The following is a 15,416-nucleotide window of genomic DNA, read 5'->3' as shown; positions in this document are numbered from 1 at the left end:
AACAGCTTTATTCCACTATCTCTGACATATTTGGTCCTTGTTGTAAAGCCCAATTCTGTTTATCCCAAATGTTCTTTCCTTTGCTTCCTCCCTTCAGAGTGGATCTTGCCAGAAGCTTTGAAATGCCTGTGAGTGTTAAACACTTACCCATTGAGTGTCTAACCTTAACATGCCCCTAATAAAATGCACTTAGATTAACCGTCTTCATTATCAAAGTTTCCTTATTACCGAACAAACAGGGGTTTTAAAGAAAACATTAACTAAATTGCAAGTGACACACTTTAAGGTCTTTGATGTGACTTCAGAGAATGAACTATAGGAACACAATGTGGTGGGAGAGAAACTTTGAAAGGAAGACATTAGACTTTATAAAATCTGCAAGTATTGCCAAGTCACAATAAAGTTTACAGGAAATCAGGATCATAAAAATAATCTAAAATTTTAGAAGACACGGTTAAGATTTTAAATGCCAATATATGCAGAAGTTTTACCTGTTTAGATTTTTATTTGATCAACTCATACTTAGGTGTATCTTTTTACTGATCCTTTTAAAAATAATTTGCTGTTCAAAAACAGAGATGGGCTGCTGTCCTTACAGTAATGTCATGTGTTTGAGTAGTAGTGATAAATTTTTGTTGAGGAGGCCTGAGAATGGAGTACAGACAAAAAAGCAACATCCCAGAGAAGCAGAAAAGGCATTGGTTTACAAGTTGTGGGGTCTGGACTTTAGTCCTATATGATTGATCATATACTTTGCCCAAACAGGACCATTTGGGGAGGGGTCAGTTTCTCACCTGGACAGGATAATGGGACAAAAGGTGTAAACCAGGATTGGCCAGGGCAAACTGGGATTGAATTTCATTTCGTCTAGTCCTCTCTGTGACCTTGGTATGACTTGTTTCTCTAGAGGGAAATGAATTGAATAACAGCAGAGAGCCAAACACTTGAATCTTATCCCAATTCTTTGTAACTCCCCTTTCCCTGAAACGGAAATCAAAAGTGTGCACGATGACAATGTCAGGCCAAGAAACACTCTATTCCTACCTTGGATTGGGCCCTGCACTCCAGTGTGAAACCTTATCTTTGCAGATCTGGACTGAACTGTGTGAAGCCATGAGGAACATGCTTAGTTACAAGCTCTAAGACTTGGAAGCAAAACTGGCCAAAGCAGCTTCCTTACCCTTTGTGCCCTAGGCCCATACCTTCATCTTGGCACTGTATGCCTTATAATTCTATGGATGAATTTAAAGCAAGTCCAAGGGAGGGAAAGAGTTTCTAAGACCCAGAACTACAAAGATCTCATTTTCCCCTTCCCAAACCACTCAGGACCAGATAGCTTCTCCACAGGAGCACTGACTTTACCAGCTGTGTAGACCAAAGAGAATTTCAAAGGAGGCTGCATCTTGAGGAAACAAAAAGTTGACCCTAACATTGTGGTCTAATAAATTGGTAGCATTGCTGTACATTTTCAGGCTAATATGTATAATGGGCCCAGCCTAAGGCCTGGCACATAATAGGCAGTAAGTAAACGTTAGCTATTATAATCATGTTTTCATGAGGTCTTTACCTGGCTGTCTCTTAAATGTTGTTGCTTACCAGAATCCTAATTGTTGTCTTACTTTACTTACTCTTCCTGGGAAATATCATGCATCCTCTTAGCTCTAACTAATACTTCTGTGCTGATGACTCCCAAACCTGCCTGTCTCCAGAGCTCCCTCCCTGACATCTCAGCATGGACAGGCATCTTATGTCCATAAGTGAGTCTCTTAGCTGCCCCACCCGCACAAGTGTCCTGCGTTTCCAATTCCAGTGGATGGCATCACCAGCTTCTCGTTGCCCAAAGCCAAGACCTGGGTCTCATCCTTGACTCCCAATTTCTCCACCTGTCTTCACATATCAAGCCCTGTCAAGACTGTCTCCTGTAAAAATCTAGAATATACTCACTTTTCTCCATCCCCATCTCACGCCACTACTAATTCTCACGTGGATTTTAGAAACAGGCTCCTGTCCGGTGTCTCTTTTACTGGCTGCCTACAGTTCATTCTGTTCTTTGCAACCTTGCATCTGAGCACTTGTTTCTCCCCTTCTTAAGGCTCCTTATTGCCCATTGGACAAAGTCCACACTGCTCAAGGTGGCTTGTAACGTCCTTCATGATTTCATCTTTGCCTGCCTCTCTAAACTCCCTCCCCAACTGCCTCTGCTTACCAGGATCCAGCTACACTGAATTCCTTTGGTTCCTCTAAGGCACCATGTGCTCTCTGTTCTGCAGAGGTTTTTTCGCACACTCTGTGCCTGGGGCACCCCCCAGTCCTTCACTGCCTGCTCCTCCTCATCATTCAGGCCTCTCCTTACACATCGCTTCTTCCCAGAAACCTGCCCTGATGCTCCAGGTGTGAGGGAGGAGCCCCTCCTACGTGTCTCCTATACCTCCACCCCTTTCACAGCTTTCTTCGCACGGGAGAGAGATTTACCTCTTAACTTGTCCATGTCCGCCACCGGCTTGTAAGTTCCTTGAGGGCAGAGATATTCACTGTGGTATTTCTTTGCTTAGAGTAGTGTTGGGCATGTGGTTGGTGTTCAGTAAACATTGATTGGATGGATGAATGAATGAATGAATGATCTGATTCATTTATTTAAATGAATAAATAAATGGTTCATGTGTAATGTATCATGCAGGTAGCCTTGTGATTGACACACAATGGGTATCACCATTAGCAATGAGGACACTGAGCCCTGAGACATCTGAGGGACTTGGCTGAGATGGGTGGTGGGCGCAGAAACAGCTGTCTCCCTTGATTTCTGGTTCACAGGCTCTTTCACCACAGTGAGCTTTCCCAGTGTTGTCCATAATCTCAGGCTCCTTCACCACAGTCTGTGTTACCCAGTGTCATCCAAGCAGCACATCTGTTGGTTCTAGAATGGTTTAGAATGCTTTTAGAAGGAAGACTTTTTGGTAATTGTTTGCTTTTTAGATTACTTAGAAAATAGTTTCCTTCCTTACACATCGATAGTCAGGTAAGCTATTTTAGAGGGCAAACAAAATAACAGAAATAGTGGCCTTTTAAGGTGAAAATTTGCCCGGAAAACCTGCAGAATAGCAAAAGGAGTGTCTAAAGGAATTGACAGAGTCTATTTTTATAACTGCCCAGTCCAACCACAGTTCACTTTTCTGATTTTTTTTTTCATGTTTCCTTATCACAAGAGCAAACTCTTGCTCTATAATAACATTCCAGAGTGCAGCAATAGCAAAAGTCAACACTTTGAAGAAAATGCCTGGTCCTTTACAGACTGTAATACATTTTTTTAGTTTGATATGTCACAAAATAAAATTTCTTCTTTGTCAATAGCAGTTTGGAAATACATATGATTTATTAGCTCAACCACATAAAGCTGGCAAATTCTTTCTTCCCAAAGTTCTTTATATCCACAAACTTTTGATGCTTTGATTTATTTGTAATGCTAACTTGGAACGAAAATACTTAGAAATGTTTAGATTCCAGTAATTAAAATTCACCTTAGTTTGAACAGAGCTAATCTAAAGTTTGTATTTTTTTTTAATCTGTTGAAAAGTGGTTTGTGACAATAGTGTAAATAACATTATATTGGGAATATATATGTATATGTGTGTATATACATGTATATATTTAATTTTAAAGAATTCTGCTGTTAAAGATCACTAAATTAGATGATCTTTGTAGCAAGTTCCCTTTAAGTCTTTCCCCCCACCCCATAGCTCTTTTCTCTTTTAACAGTAATTTCCCACTTATTGTTTTTCTCCCTGTCTGAGCCATGAGTTCTTTCAAGGCAGAGCCTTGTGTTATTCATCTTTGAATTCCCAGGTCTGCCATAGTGCCTAGAATTTAATAAACTCTCATTAAGAGTCTATTAAGGAATACATGACTAAGCACCCAAACAATCATGAGGTTAATTTAAGCCATTCTTATCGGCACGTGGAGTTGGTAACAAGAACTTTATATCTTTTAAAAACCAATTACTAGTCTATCTTCCTTCCCATTTTCTCTCCAAAGCCTATCACAATATCTGGCAGAAAATAGGTAATTAATACATTTGTTAAATATTCACTGACTTCAAATTTAAAGTTTTACTGACTTATGTTGACCTTTCTCTAGTGAATATGATTTTAAAAGATTTTTACTATACTTGATAGTGAGTAAAACAGTTGAGATAGGAATGTGGCAAAATGCACCCTAGATTGGTCTGTGTCTCTGTCACTCATTTTATACAGTTTTCTTCTCTAAATATTGACAGTGCTATATATTTAGGTACTTATTTACTTGTGTTAAGAAATAGTTTCATTTGGGTAAGAACCACACGCTTTGCTCAGCTCTCTATCACAAGAAAGTACAAAGTATAACACACTAAAGTAGCTTTCCCCGTATGGCCTTAGGAAACTAGGGTATGATTGGTGTGAATCTAAAGGGAGACTACATGCTGCAACGTTCTTACCAAAGTCTCAACCTTGTTACTAAGCATGATGTAAATTACTAGTATTGTGACACTTCCTGCTAACTTGCATTCCAAGGTAACTTGTAAAGGGAAAATCTTACAAATCATACTGTCATACCAGGGAAGTGTTTCAGTGGCCAGGCCCATGTCTTGGGATTTCCCAGGCTCTAACAATACTAATAGTTAGGGTGGATTAGGTGCTTACCACAAGCTACACTCTGTGGCAAGCTCTTTCCACAAATTATCCCATTTAATCCCCATTACAAGCCTTTGAAGTCTATCCTAGCATTTTCTCCATTTTTTTCCAGTGAGCTAAGTGAGACTTCCAGTAACACATCTGACAGCATCAGCCAACGAGTGGTGGAGTGCAGACTGAAAGCCACTTCTGTGTGACTTCATAGCTCCAGTCTTTCATCAGTACTTTTCTTGATGCTTAATTTGACTTAAGAAAAATTCTCAAGTATTTCTGATTGATCTGAAAGGAAATACTGACCTATCAGTGTTAAAGAACTTCTTATTTTATAATTTGTTTATAAGGGGTTTTATAGAGTCTTAAAGATGAGAAAATGGAGGCACACCAACAGGTGAAGTGACTGGTTTTAGATCACACTCCATATTGGGGGAGCTAAAACCAGCACTCATTCATTTACCATTTGTCATTCTTCCTTAAACTGGATTTATTTGTCATTCATCAAAACTGTGTTTGTTTTGTTTGGCCAGCATTCCAGGGGCTCAGTACACATTTGTTGAACAAATGAATGGATGTGTTGAGGCTGACAGTGTGTCTGGCATTGGTACTGAGCTAAAGAGCACATGTCTTTACCCTCAGGAAGCCAACAATCTAACAGGGGAACTTGCACCCATGCTTCTGTGACTATGTGCCTGACTGCCCTAGAGGATGATCAGGAGTATTTGGAATGGTGCTCCTGGCTAAGCAATGGCACAAACCTGAGAAGGTCAAGGTGTATAGGGAACTACAAGCTGAGTGTTTAGTGCTGCTGGAAGTAAAAGTGGAGGGGGCTCAATTCTGGATGCCTTATCTGCCATGTGAGAGAGTTCAGTTGTTCTGTCAGCAGGAGAGCCACCATAGGATTTAAAACAGAGAAATGATGGGGTCAAACCTATATTTTAGAAGGATCCCTGTGAGGTTGTCGGGTGACAAATCAACTTGAGATTACAGTATGAAGCTTAAGAGATAATAATGGCCTGGCCTAAGGTTGTTGTAATAGGGCTAGCATGGAGATGGAAGATTAAGAAGTATTTGGAAGAGGTCCAGGGCTGGAGATAAAGATGAAAAATCATTCGCTTATCGGTGGTAGTCGATACTCTGAGCATGAATGAGATCTCAGAGGGAGCATTTGGAGAGTTGGCAATGAGGAAAACTAATATTCAAGGGACAGGAAGAGGGAGAATTACCTACATGTGATAATAAGAAGAAATGTCCATAGAGGGTGTGGTTTCTCATAAGGCAAGGAATAGATGTTTGAAGAAGGGAAAAAAATGTTCTATGGTCTCAGGCAGTAGACAAAACAGATACACACTCATTATTTAAGATTTCTAGATGAGAAAAGGGGGAGACATTAAATAATAGCTAGGGCTTCCCTGGTGGCACAGTGGTTAAGAATGCATGTGCCAATGCAGGGGACACAGGTTTGAGCCCTGGTCTGGGAAGATCCCACACGCCACGGAGCGGCTAAGCCCATGAGCCAGCCACAACTATGGAGCCTGCACGCCACAGCTACTGAAGCCAGTGCACCTAGAGCCCATGCTCTGCAACAAGAGAAGCCACTGCAATGAGAAGCCCGTGCACTGAAATAAAGAGTAGCCCCCACTGGCTGAGACTAGAAAAAGCCCGTGCGCAGAAGTAATGAAATTGAAACTGTAATTTAAACCTTCCAACAAACAAAAGTCCAGGACCAGATGGCTTCACAGGTGAATTCTATCAAACATTTAGAGAAGAGCTAACACCGATCCTTCTCAAACTCTTCCAAAAAATTGCAGAGGAAGGAACACTCCCAAGTTCATTCTATGAAGCCACCATCACCCTGATACCAAAACCAGAAAAAGATATCACAAAGAAAGAAAATTATAGACCAGTATCACTGATGAACATAGATGCAAAAATCCTCAACAAAATACTAGCAAACAGAATCCAACAACATACTAAAATGATCATACACCATGACCAAGTGGGATTGATCCCAGGGATGCAAGGATTCTTCAATATATGCAAATCAATCAATGTGATACACCGTATTGATGAATTAAGGAATAAAAACCATATGATCATCTCAATAGATGCAGAAAAAGCTTTTGACAAAATTCGACACCCATTTACAATAAAAACTCTCCAGAAAATGGGCATAGAGGGACTCTACCTCAACATAATAAAGACCATATATGACAAACCCACAGCAAACATCATACTCAATGGTGAAAAACTGAAAGCATTTCCACTAAGATCGGGAACAAGACAAGGATGTCCACTCACACCACTCTTATTCAACATAGTTTTGGAAGTCCTAGCCACGGCAATCAGAGAAGAAAAAGAAATAAAAGGAATACAAATTGGTAAAGAAGAAGTAAAACTGTCACTGCAGATGACATGACACTATACATAGAAAATCCTAAAGATGCCACCAGAAAACTACTAGAACTAATCAATGAATTTGGTAAGGTGGCAGGATACAAAATGAATGCACAGAAATCTCTGGCATTCCTATACACTAACAACGAAAAATCAAAAAGAAAAATTAAGGAAACAATCCCATTTACCATCAGAGCAAAAAGAATAAAATACCCAGGAATAAACCTGCCTAAGGAGGCGAAAGACCTGTACTCAGAGAACTATGAAACACTGATGAAAGAAATCAAAGATGACATAAACAGATGGAGAAATATACCATGTTCTTGGATTGGAAGAATCAATATTGTGAAAATGACTATACTACCCAAAGCGATCTACAGATTCAATGCAATCCCTATCAAACTACCAATGTCATTCTTCACAGAATTATAACAAAAAATTTTACAGTTCTTATGGAAATACAAAAGACCCCGAATAGCCAAAGCAATCTTGAGAAAGAAAAATGGGGCTAGAGGAATCAGGCTCCCTGACTTCAGACTATACTACAAAGCTACAGTAATCAAGACAATATGGTAGTGGCACAAAAACAGAAATATAGATCAATGGTACAGGATAGAAAACCCAGAGATAAACCCACACACATATGGTCACCTAACTTATGACAAAGGAGGCAAGAACATACAATGGAGAAAAGGCAGCCTCTTCAATAAGTGGTGCTGGAAAAACTGGGCAGCTACATGTAAAAGAATGAAATTAGAACACTCCCTAACACCATACACAAAAATAAACTCAAAATGGATTAGAGACCTAAATATAAGACCAGACACTATAAAACTCTCAGAGGAAAACATAGGAAAAACACTCTTTGATGTAAACCACAGCAAGATCTTTTTTGACCCACCTCCTAGAGTAATGGAAATAAAAACAAAAATAAACAAATGGGACCTAATGAAACTTCAAAGCTTTTGCACAGCAAAGGAAACCATAAACAAGACGAAAAGACAACCCTCAGAATGGGAGAATATATTTGCAAATGAAGAAATGGACAAAGGATTAATCTCCAAAATATACAAACAGCTCATGGAGCTCAGTATCAAAAAGACAAACAATCCAATTACAAAAATGGGCAGAAGACCTAAATAGACATTGCACCAAAGAAGACATACAGATGGCCAAGAAGCACATGAAAGGATGCTCAACATCACTAATTATTAGAGAAATGCAAACCAAAACTACAATGAGGTATCACCTCACACCAGTCAGAATGGCCATCATCAAAAAATCTACAAACAATAAATGCTGGAGAGGGTGTGGAGAAAAGGGAACCCTCTTGCACTGTTGGTGGGAATGTAAATTGATACAGCCACTATGGAGAACAGTATGGAGGTTCCTTAAAAAACTAAAAATAGAACTACCATACAACCCAGCAATCCCACTACTGGGCATATACCCTGAGAAAACCATAATTCAAAAAGCGACATATACCACATTGTTCATTGTAGCACTATTTACAATAGCCAGGACATGGAAGCAACCTAATGTCCATCGACAGATGAATGGATAAAGACGTGGCACATATATACAATGGAATACTACTCAGCCATAAAAAGAAATGAAATTGAGTTATTTGTAGTGAGGTGGATGAACCTAGAGTCTGTCATACAGAGTGAAATAAGTCAGAAAGAGAAAATACTGTATGCTAACGCATATATATGGACTCTTAAAAAAAATGGTACTGACGAACCTAGTGGCAGGGCAGGAATAAAGATGTAGACATAGAGAATGGAATTGGGGAGACGGGAGGGGAGGGGGAAGCTGGGGCGAAGTGAGAGTAGCATCGACATATATGCACTACCAAATTTAAAATGGTTAGCTAGTGGGAAGCAGCAGCATAGCACAGGGAGATCAGCTCAGTGCTTTGCAATGACCTAGAGGGGTGGGATAGGGAGGGTGGGAGGGAGGCTCAAGAGGGAGGGGATATGGGGACATATATATGCATATGGCTGATTCACTTTGTTGTACAACAGAAACTAACACAGTATTGTGAAGCAATTATACTCCAATAAAGATCTGTTAAATAAATAAATAATAGCTAAAGGAGAACCTGGAGGCAAGTGAGGGATTTTTGTTTTAAGAGGGGAGAGATGTAGCAGGTTCACAGGCTGAAGCCAATAAAAAGAGAAAGTTGAAGAGAGAAAGAACACAAGTCCTCCAGTTCCTCACCCGAGAGCCCTTATTCACATTCTCAGCTGGTTAGATCCAAAATTAGTTTTATGTTTGAGTCTTCCAGGATACATGAGAATAGTCCCCCTTGTCTAATTAATATGTTTACTTTCCCTACCATCTCAGAAACTCTTTTCAAACATTAATGAATTCCCACAAAGTGAGGTTGCTTTAATGAGAAATCCACTCAAGGAAAGGAGTATTGGCTGCAATACATATCCTGGGCACAGTTAATATTTACTGAACAAACACAGTGATGTGGGCCATCTCCAAATTCATCACTGAACTCATGAGAGTCTGTCTTAAGGCCATTATCTCATTCTGCCTGTATTACAGGTAGGTGGGAACACATCTTACCTCCCAGTACTAAATCCCAGACTTCCCAGGGGCAGGATATAATCATCTGTGTATCTCTTTAGGTCTCAAACACTCAGCAACGCTTGGCAAAAATATATATGTCAATGCACATTTATTTGAATAAGTGATATGAGGCAAGGTTTCATTTTTTATCTTATTTCAAAAGAATGGGTTTCTCTATCTCATTTGCTTTTTCAACCTATTTATTTTTCCTATCTAGCTTAAAAAAATAAGCCATTGACCCTAACACAACTCTCATATTCCACCCCAATATTTAAGCACCTTTAAATCTCCAGTAATACACCACTATTTTAACTCCAGTTATCTTTACTTCATAGTTTCATGACTTTCTTAAAGTCAGTTTTTATGAATTAAAGAGATGAGTAGTGCATTGCCATATGTGTTTTTAAATGGCTCCTCAGTTGATTTTTATTGCTGCCTTTCATGCTCTATTATTACAGAGTAGAGAATGGAAGGTAGCATAAAAGAATCTGTCATGATAGAGTAAGTAACTGCATTCTATACATATTATCTTTTCTAGCATGTATTCAATTGTGTTATAATTATCTGTGTATGTCTTTATAAACCCTGAGCTTTGCAGGGCCCATGGGCCATTTATCATCTCTTTAATCCCTATTGGAGGACACCTGGCATAGAATAGTCACTCACTGAAAACCTCATGAAAGGAAAAGTACAGAGCTGAAACAGTCTGTAGACTGATGCTTTAGAGCTGCCAAGATTATACATAGTGTTTTGTTCAGTGAAAGCCAAATAGCAGGAATGGTGGGGGGTTGTTATGAAATTTAAACTTTTGGAACTCCTGTCTTTTCAGATTATCAACCTCTTAAGTGTTTTTAACCCTGTAGTATGTGAACTACCCCTCCTAAGCCCAGTGTTTTCCCTCTTTCTTTTCTGCAGGTTGGACTCAGATCTGTGATAGAGCAGTTTCCTGGGAAGCTTGATTTTGTCCTTGTGGATGGGGGTTGTGTCCTAAGCCACGGCCACAAGCAGCTGATGTGCTTGGCCAGATCCGTTCTCAGTAAAGCAAAGATCCTGCTGCTTGATGAACCCAGTGCTCATTTGGATCCAATGTGAGTTTCAGAATTTCTGCTGTTTAATAACACAGGGGGAAAAGAATCATTGAGACATACTTCATATTGACACAAATTTCCATCAGGCTGTCATGTCTGCAAGCAGAAGACTACCTTCTAGATATGAAATAATTGCCCAGTTACTATTTGACATGAACACAAGTACTTATTTCCTAGTATAAGAGCTGTGTGCTCTCTTCTCAGTGTAATTTTGCAATTTCATACAAACTCTTCCCCCTTATTGACGTGTGATAAAATATTTAGTTACATAGGCATACTTGGGTCCTTAGGGTTTTCCTTACTATCCCATTTATAACATAGGAAGTATTTATAGCACAAAATAAAGAACTACTATTGATGCTACATAATGAAAAATATACTTATTTGGGAAACTTTTTTCAAACTGTGAAATTTTTTCCCAAATATTTGTCCTATTTATTTATGAAAACTTAGAATCTGCCCTGTGGTTGGAAAGCTGATTGTGACTGACTCTATTGCAACATTCTGTTAAAAGGATTCAAGGAAAGATAAGTAATTTAAGGAATTAAACTGACAGAAGAATAGGTATGTTATCAAGGGTAGAGACAGATTATTAATGTTCTGTGATGTTATATGTGGTATTTTTTTCTTTGCTAGAACATACCAAATCATTCGAAGAACCCTAAAACAAGCATTTGCTGATTGCACAGTAATCCTCTCTGAACACAGGATAGAGGCAATGTTGGAATGTCAACGACTTTTGGTGAGTGTTTCTAATTTACCTAAGATCTCATCTCTCCTTTGATTCTTGATCACAATCTGATATGTGCTGGTTCCTGCAAGTCACAGCAATGTACAAGCTCACAGCTATCCAGCTTTACTCAAAATACCTGCCCAAGTTTCTCACTTTGATGTATGCAACGAGTTGAGGTTGGATTTCAGCAAATCTAAAATAGCAGCTTATTACTAAATTACATTAATAAATTGGAACATCTATACTTTTTGCTTCTTTTATTTGGGGATCAAGTCATGAAAAAGACTAAGTCCTGATGCTTTCAGTAACTAAATCTCCCATGGATGGGGTCCAGGACAGGCCTGGATTGTCTTGCAACCTGATGTATGGTTTTAATGCAGTAGTTGAAAGGTTTATTTCATTTTTCTAGCTATTATTTGGAACTCAGCTTAGTGCGTCTCCCAACCACCTTCTCATTGCGGTTTCAAAACTGTCACAGATTCTCTCAAGTGATGTTTACAAATTCCTTTGAGTTCAGCCACAAGGAAATCCTGAGGATGATGTATCACATCATTTCTGTTAAGGCTTTTCAGGCTCCTGGAGGTAAATGCTTTCCTTACTGAAGGATTGTTATTACCATTATTATTACTAAGCTTCGAGTGACAAGTTAGGGGCCGACTCACAACCTCTTGCCCAGCTACGGTCAGGCTCAGCTTGAACATGTGAAGGAGGCACAGTAACTCAGGCACATCCTGACCAATTTGAAATTGTTAAGCTTCAAATCCGCTGTTGACGCGGTTCAACTCTTTATGGTGCTGTGGACTTACACTCATTTGTAAGGTTAATGCATAAGGGATCTAACATGAATAATTCTTGTTTTCAAAGGCCCCTTAGTTCCTCTAAAGTTCTCTGAAGAAGCACATTGTTCAGTACTATACCAATTAAAAAAAAACAATCTCCCAGCTTCTAAGTAAAAAATTACAGCTAATTTCACAAATGGTAGAAGCTCCATAAAGCACGAGGACTCAGCAGTGAAACGAGCTCTCCCTGACTGTTCAGACTGCAAGCCTCTGGACGGACGCTGTGTGTTCTTTCTGGCTTTCCTCATCCTCTGAGCCTGTGCCCTTCTTGCCTTGCTTTGGTCCGCCCTGCCTCCTTGTCCAAGATCTCACTAACGGCCACTTCCCTAGGTCATAGAGGAGAATAGAGTGCGGCAGTACGACTCCATCCAGAGGCTGCTGAGCGAGAAGAGCCTCTTCCGGCAGGCGATCAGCCCCGCCGTCCGCTTGAAGCTCTTCCCCCACCGGAACTCGAGCAAGCAGAGGTCTCAGTCCAAAATCGCTGCCCTGAAGGAGGAGACGGAAGAAGAGGTGCAAGAAACAAGGCTTTAGAGAGCAGAACAAAGGTTTGCCTGGGACATTCACACATGGAGTTGAAGAAAAAAAAAAAAGAGTTTCTGCCTCAGAAAACAAGGATGAATGATGTTTTTTAAAAAAAGGAAAACTTCGGGTAAGAGGAATTAAGGATGTTCCGGTGGATGAATGGCTTCCTGGCAATGGTCAAACCGTGTGACAGGTACTTCAAATCCTTGAAGGTTTATACCGCTTGTAATCGCAAGCCAGCTTTTCCTGAAAACTTTTTCCTTTGGTCGTCATTGGAAAGGTGGCTGTAAACGTCAGCCAGCTTAATTCTTCAACTTATTGTTTAGTGAAACTTACTCATTTGTATTATTGAAGAAGAACTGTAATCATACTACTTAGAGATACAATTAAGTAATGATAACTGGAAACTTTAGTAGCTTATATATGTTTATATACCTTTTACTCCACTTTCTGCACGATATTTAAAAACACAGCTATATTGTCTGTTAAGGATTCAGACCACCCCGTTTCCAAGCAAGTAATGGAATGCTGTGAGAGTCACAAGACAGCCCATCCAAATGTGCACCACGTAACACCTAAGTATCAGTCAGGAGACAGAACTTCCCGATCTTGGAAATCAGGGTTAGTACCATTCAACAATACCCAAATGCAAATAAATCAGAAAACATCCCTTATCTGGGAAACGGGCTGTTACAGCCCCATGTAGGGAACAAGGATGTAGCTCCCTTGATTTGGAAGTGAAGATGTCTGCTTCCAGAAAGTAACAAGCTCATAAGACTTCTAAGCTGAAGGATGGCTGGAAAAACGCTTTAATGCAAATTGGTGCAGGAAAACCCTTCATCACACAGAAGCTCCAGGTAGAGAGTGTGTAGGTAGATAGGCAGTGGGCGCTCCAGGTAGATGTACATGAAATTCAAAGATCTAGATATAGAAAGGGTGATGTGGTGTGTTTTCAGGCTACCTATGTGCACTTCATACTGTATATACTGAGCAGGAGAGATAATGGACACATGAAGTAGAGTCAATCTTGAATTAGTTTTATATGCTTCTGTTTTATAATTTTGTGATGCAAATGAAATTTTCTCTAGGAAATATTTATTTTAATAATGTTTCAAACTCATATAAATGGCTGTATTTTAAGAATGATTATATTATGAATTATATTTGTATAAAAGAATTTTTATATTTGAAATGTTGACTTTTTATGGCACTAGCTATTTTTATGATATGTTAAAACTGGGAGGGGGGGAAACCTTGGGGGATATTAGCCAGGGTCTATGAATTATGTTGTTGGTGTGGAGAGAAACATTAGGGCCCACACAGATGTTGCATACTCCTGTGTGATTCCCGGCCAGTACACTCGTTCCCTCTTAGATGCAGTCCTAAAGAAAATGGTACCACAAAATCTGACCACCCCTATCAAGGATACACTGCCTTCTCAACTCCAAACTAACCCTTAAGATTGCATTCTATTTATTACTGTAGGAAAATATCGTGTGTCAATAAAATCCATATGTTTGTGTGAAACTTAGCTGTTTTCAGATGTGTTCATTAATCGTGTCTCATTGATCTCTTACTTCAGTCTCTAAGGATCATGGTACACAACACATGAATCTTTCCTTTAGATATAGCTTCTTGAGAATCCCATGTGAATTAAGGCCCTCTAAAAATTATTTCTTTTTTTAAATTGTGGTAAAATATACATAACCTAAAATTTACTATTTTAACCATTTCTAAATGTACAGTTCAGTGGCTTTAAGTACGTTCACATTGTTGTACAATCATCATCACAATCCATCCACAGAAATTTTTTCATCTTGCAAAACTGAAACTCTGAAACCATTAAATAAAACTTCCTATTTATCCTTTCCCCCAGCTCCTGGCAACTACCATTCTATCTTCTGTCTCTATGAATTTAACTACTCTGCGTACCTCATATGAGTGGAATCATATAGTATTTGTCCTTTTGTGACTGGCTTATTTCACTTAATAATGTCTTCAGGGTTCATCATATTGTAGCATATGTCAGAATTTTCTTAAGGCTGAATGATATTCCATTGCAGGTACATATATATGACATTTTGATTCTCCTTTCATTTGTCAATGGACAACTTAGGTTGCTTCCACCTTTTGACTATGTTGGATGATGCTTTTATGAACATGGTTGTACAAATAACTATTTGTGTCCCCACTTTCATGAATGAGGACACTTTTGAGCTTATTTCTGTTTTAAAATGGAGACTTACAGAATAAAAAAGATATATATTCCACAACGGTTCATTTATTTATTTTAAAGCTTATTCAAAGAGCAGTAGCTATTTTTATCACTATCTTGACAAGTGAGCAAATCTCATCAAGGGAAATAGTATTTCTACACTAGAACCTGGCTGGATTTCTTTGTCCAAATCCCTGTTTTTAATTGATGAGGCTTCTTGGGACCCCTTTTCTTCCTTGCAGAGTTTCTTCATGAAAGATGCAGGTGCCATTGTGTGGTAGATGGACAGTAGATCCCAAATGAGTGCCAAGGCCTCCCACTCTCTTTCCTTATTGGGAGAAAAAATTTTTTATTTTCACATGTGACCCCGAGAGGGCAGTC

General features: G+C 39.2%; 1 protein-coding gene across 3 annotated transcripts in view; it reads left to right on the top strand.

The window, feature by feature from the left end:
- Positions 1-14,347, top strand: part of CFTR (CF transmembrane conductance regulator) — a 195,621-nt gene extending 181,274 nt beyond the window's left edge. For all 3 annotated transcript variants that reach the window (XM_057550593.1, XM_057550594.1, XM_007195128.2), the window contains 3 exons: positions 10,554-10,726; positions 11,363-11,468; positions 12,629-14,347. In XM_057550593.1, coding sequence (XP_057406576.1) covers positions 10,554-10,726; positions 11,363-11,468; positions 12,629-12,829 — 480 coding nt within the window. In that variant the 3' untranslated portion in view covers positions 12,830-14,347. The remainder of the gene's footprint in view (positions 1-10,553; positions 10,727-11,362; positions 11,469-12,628) is intronic.
- The last annotated feature ends 1,069 nt before the right edge of the window (positions 14,348-15,416 follow it).

Source organism: Balaenoptera acutorostrata, chromosome 7, assembly GCF_949987535.1.
Source record: "Balaenoptera acutorostrata chromosome 7, mBalAcu1.1, whole genome shotgun sequence".
NCBI classification, from domain to species: Eukaryota; Metazoa; Chordata; class Mammalia; order Artiodactyla; family Balaenopteridae; genus Balaenoptera; species Balaenoptera acutorostrata.
The sequence above is the reverse complement of the archived record's forward strand: the minus strand, read 5'-3'. Positions and strand labels throughout refer to the sequence as shown.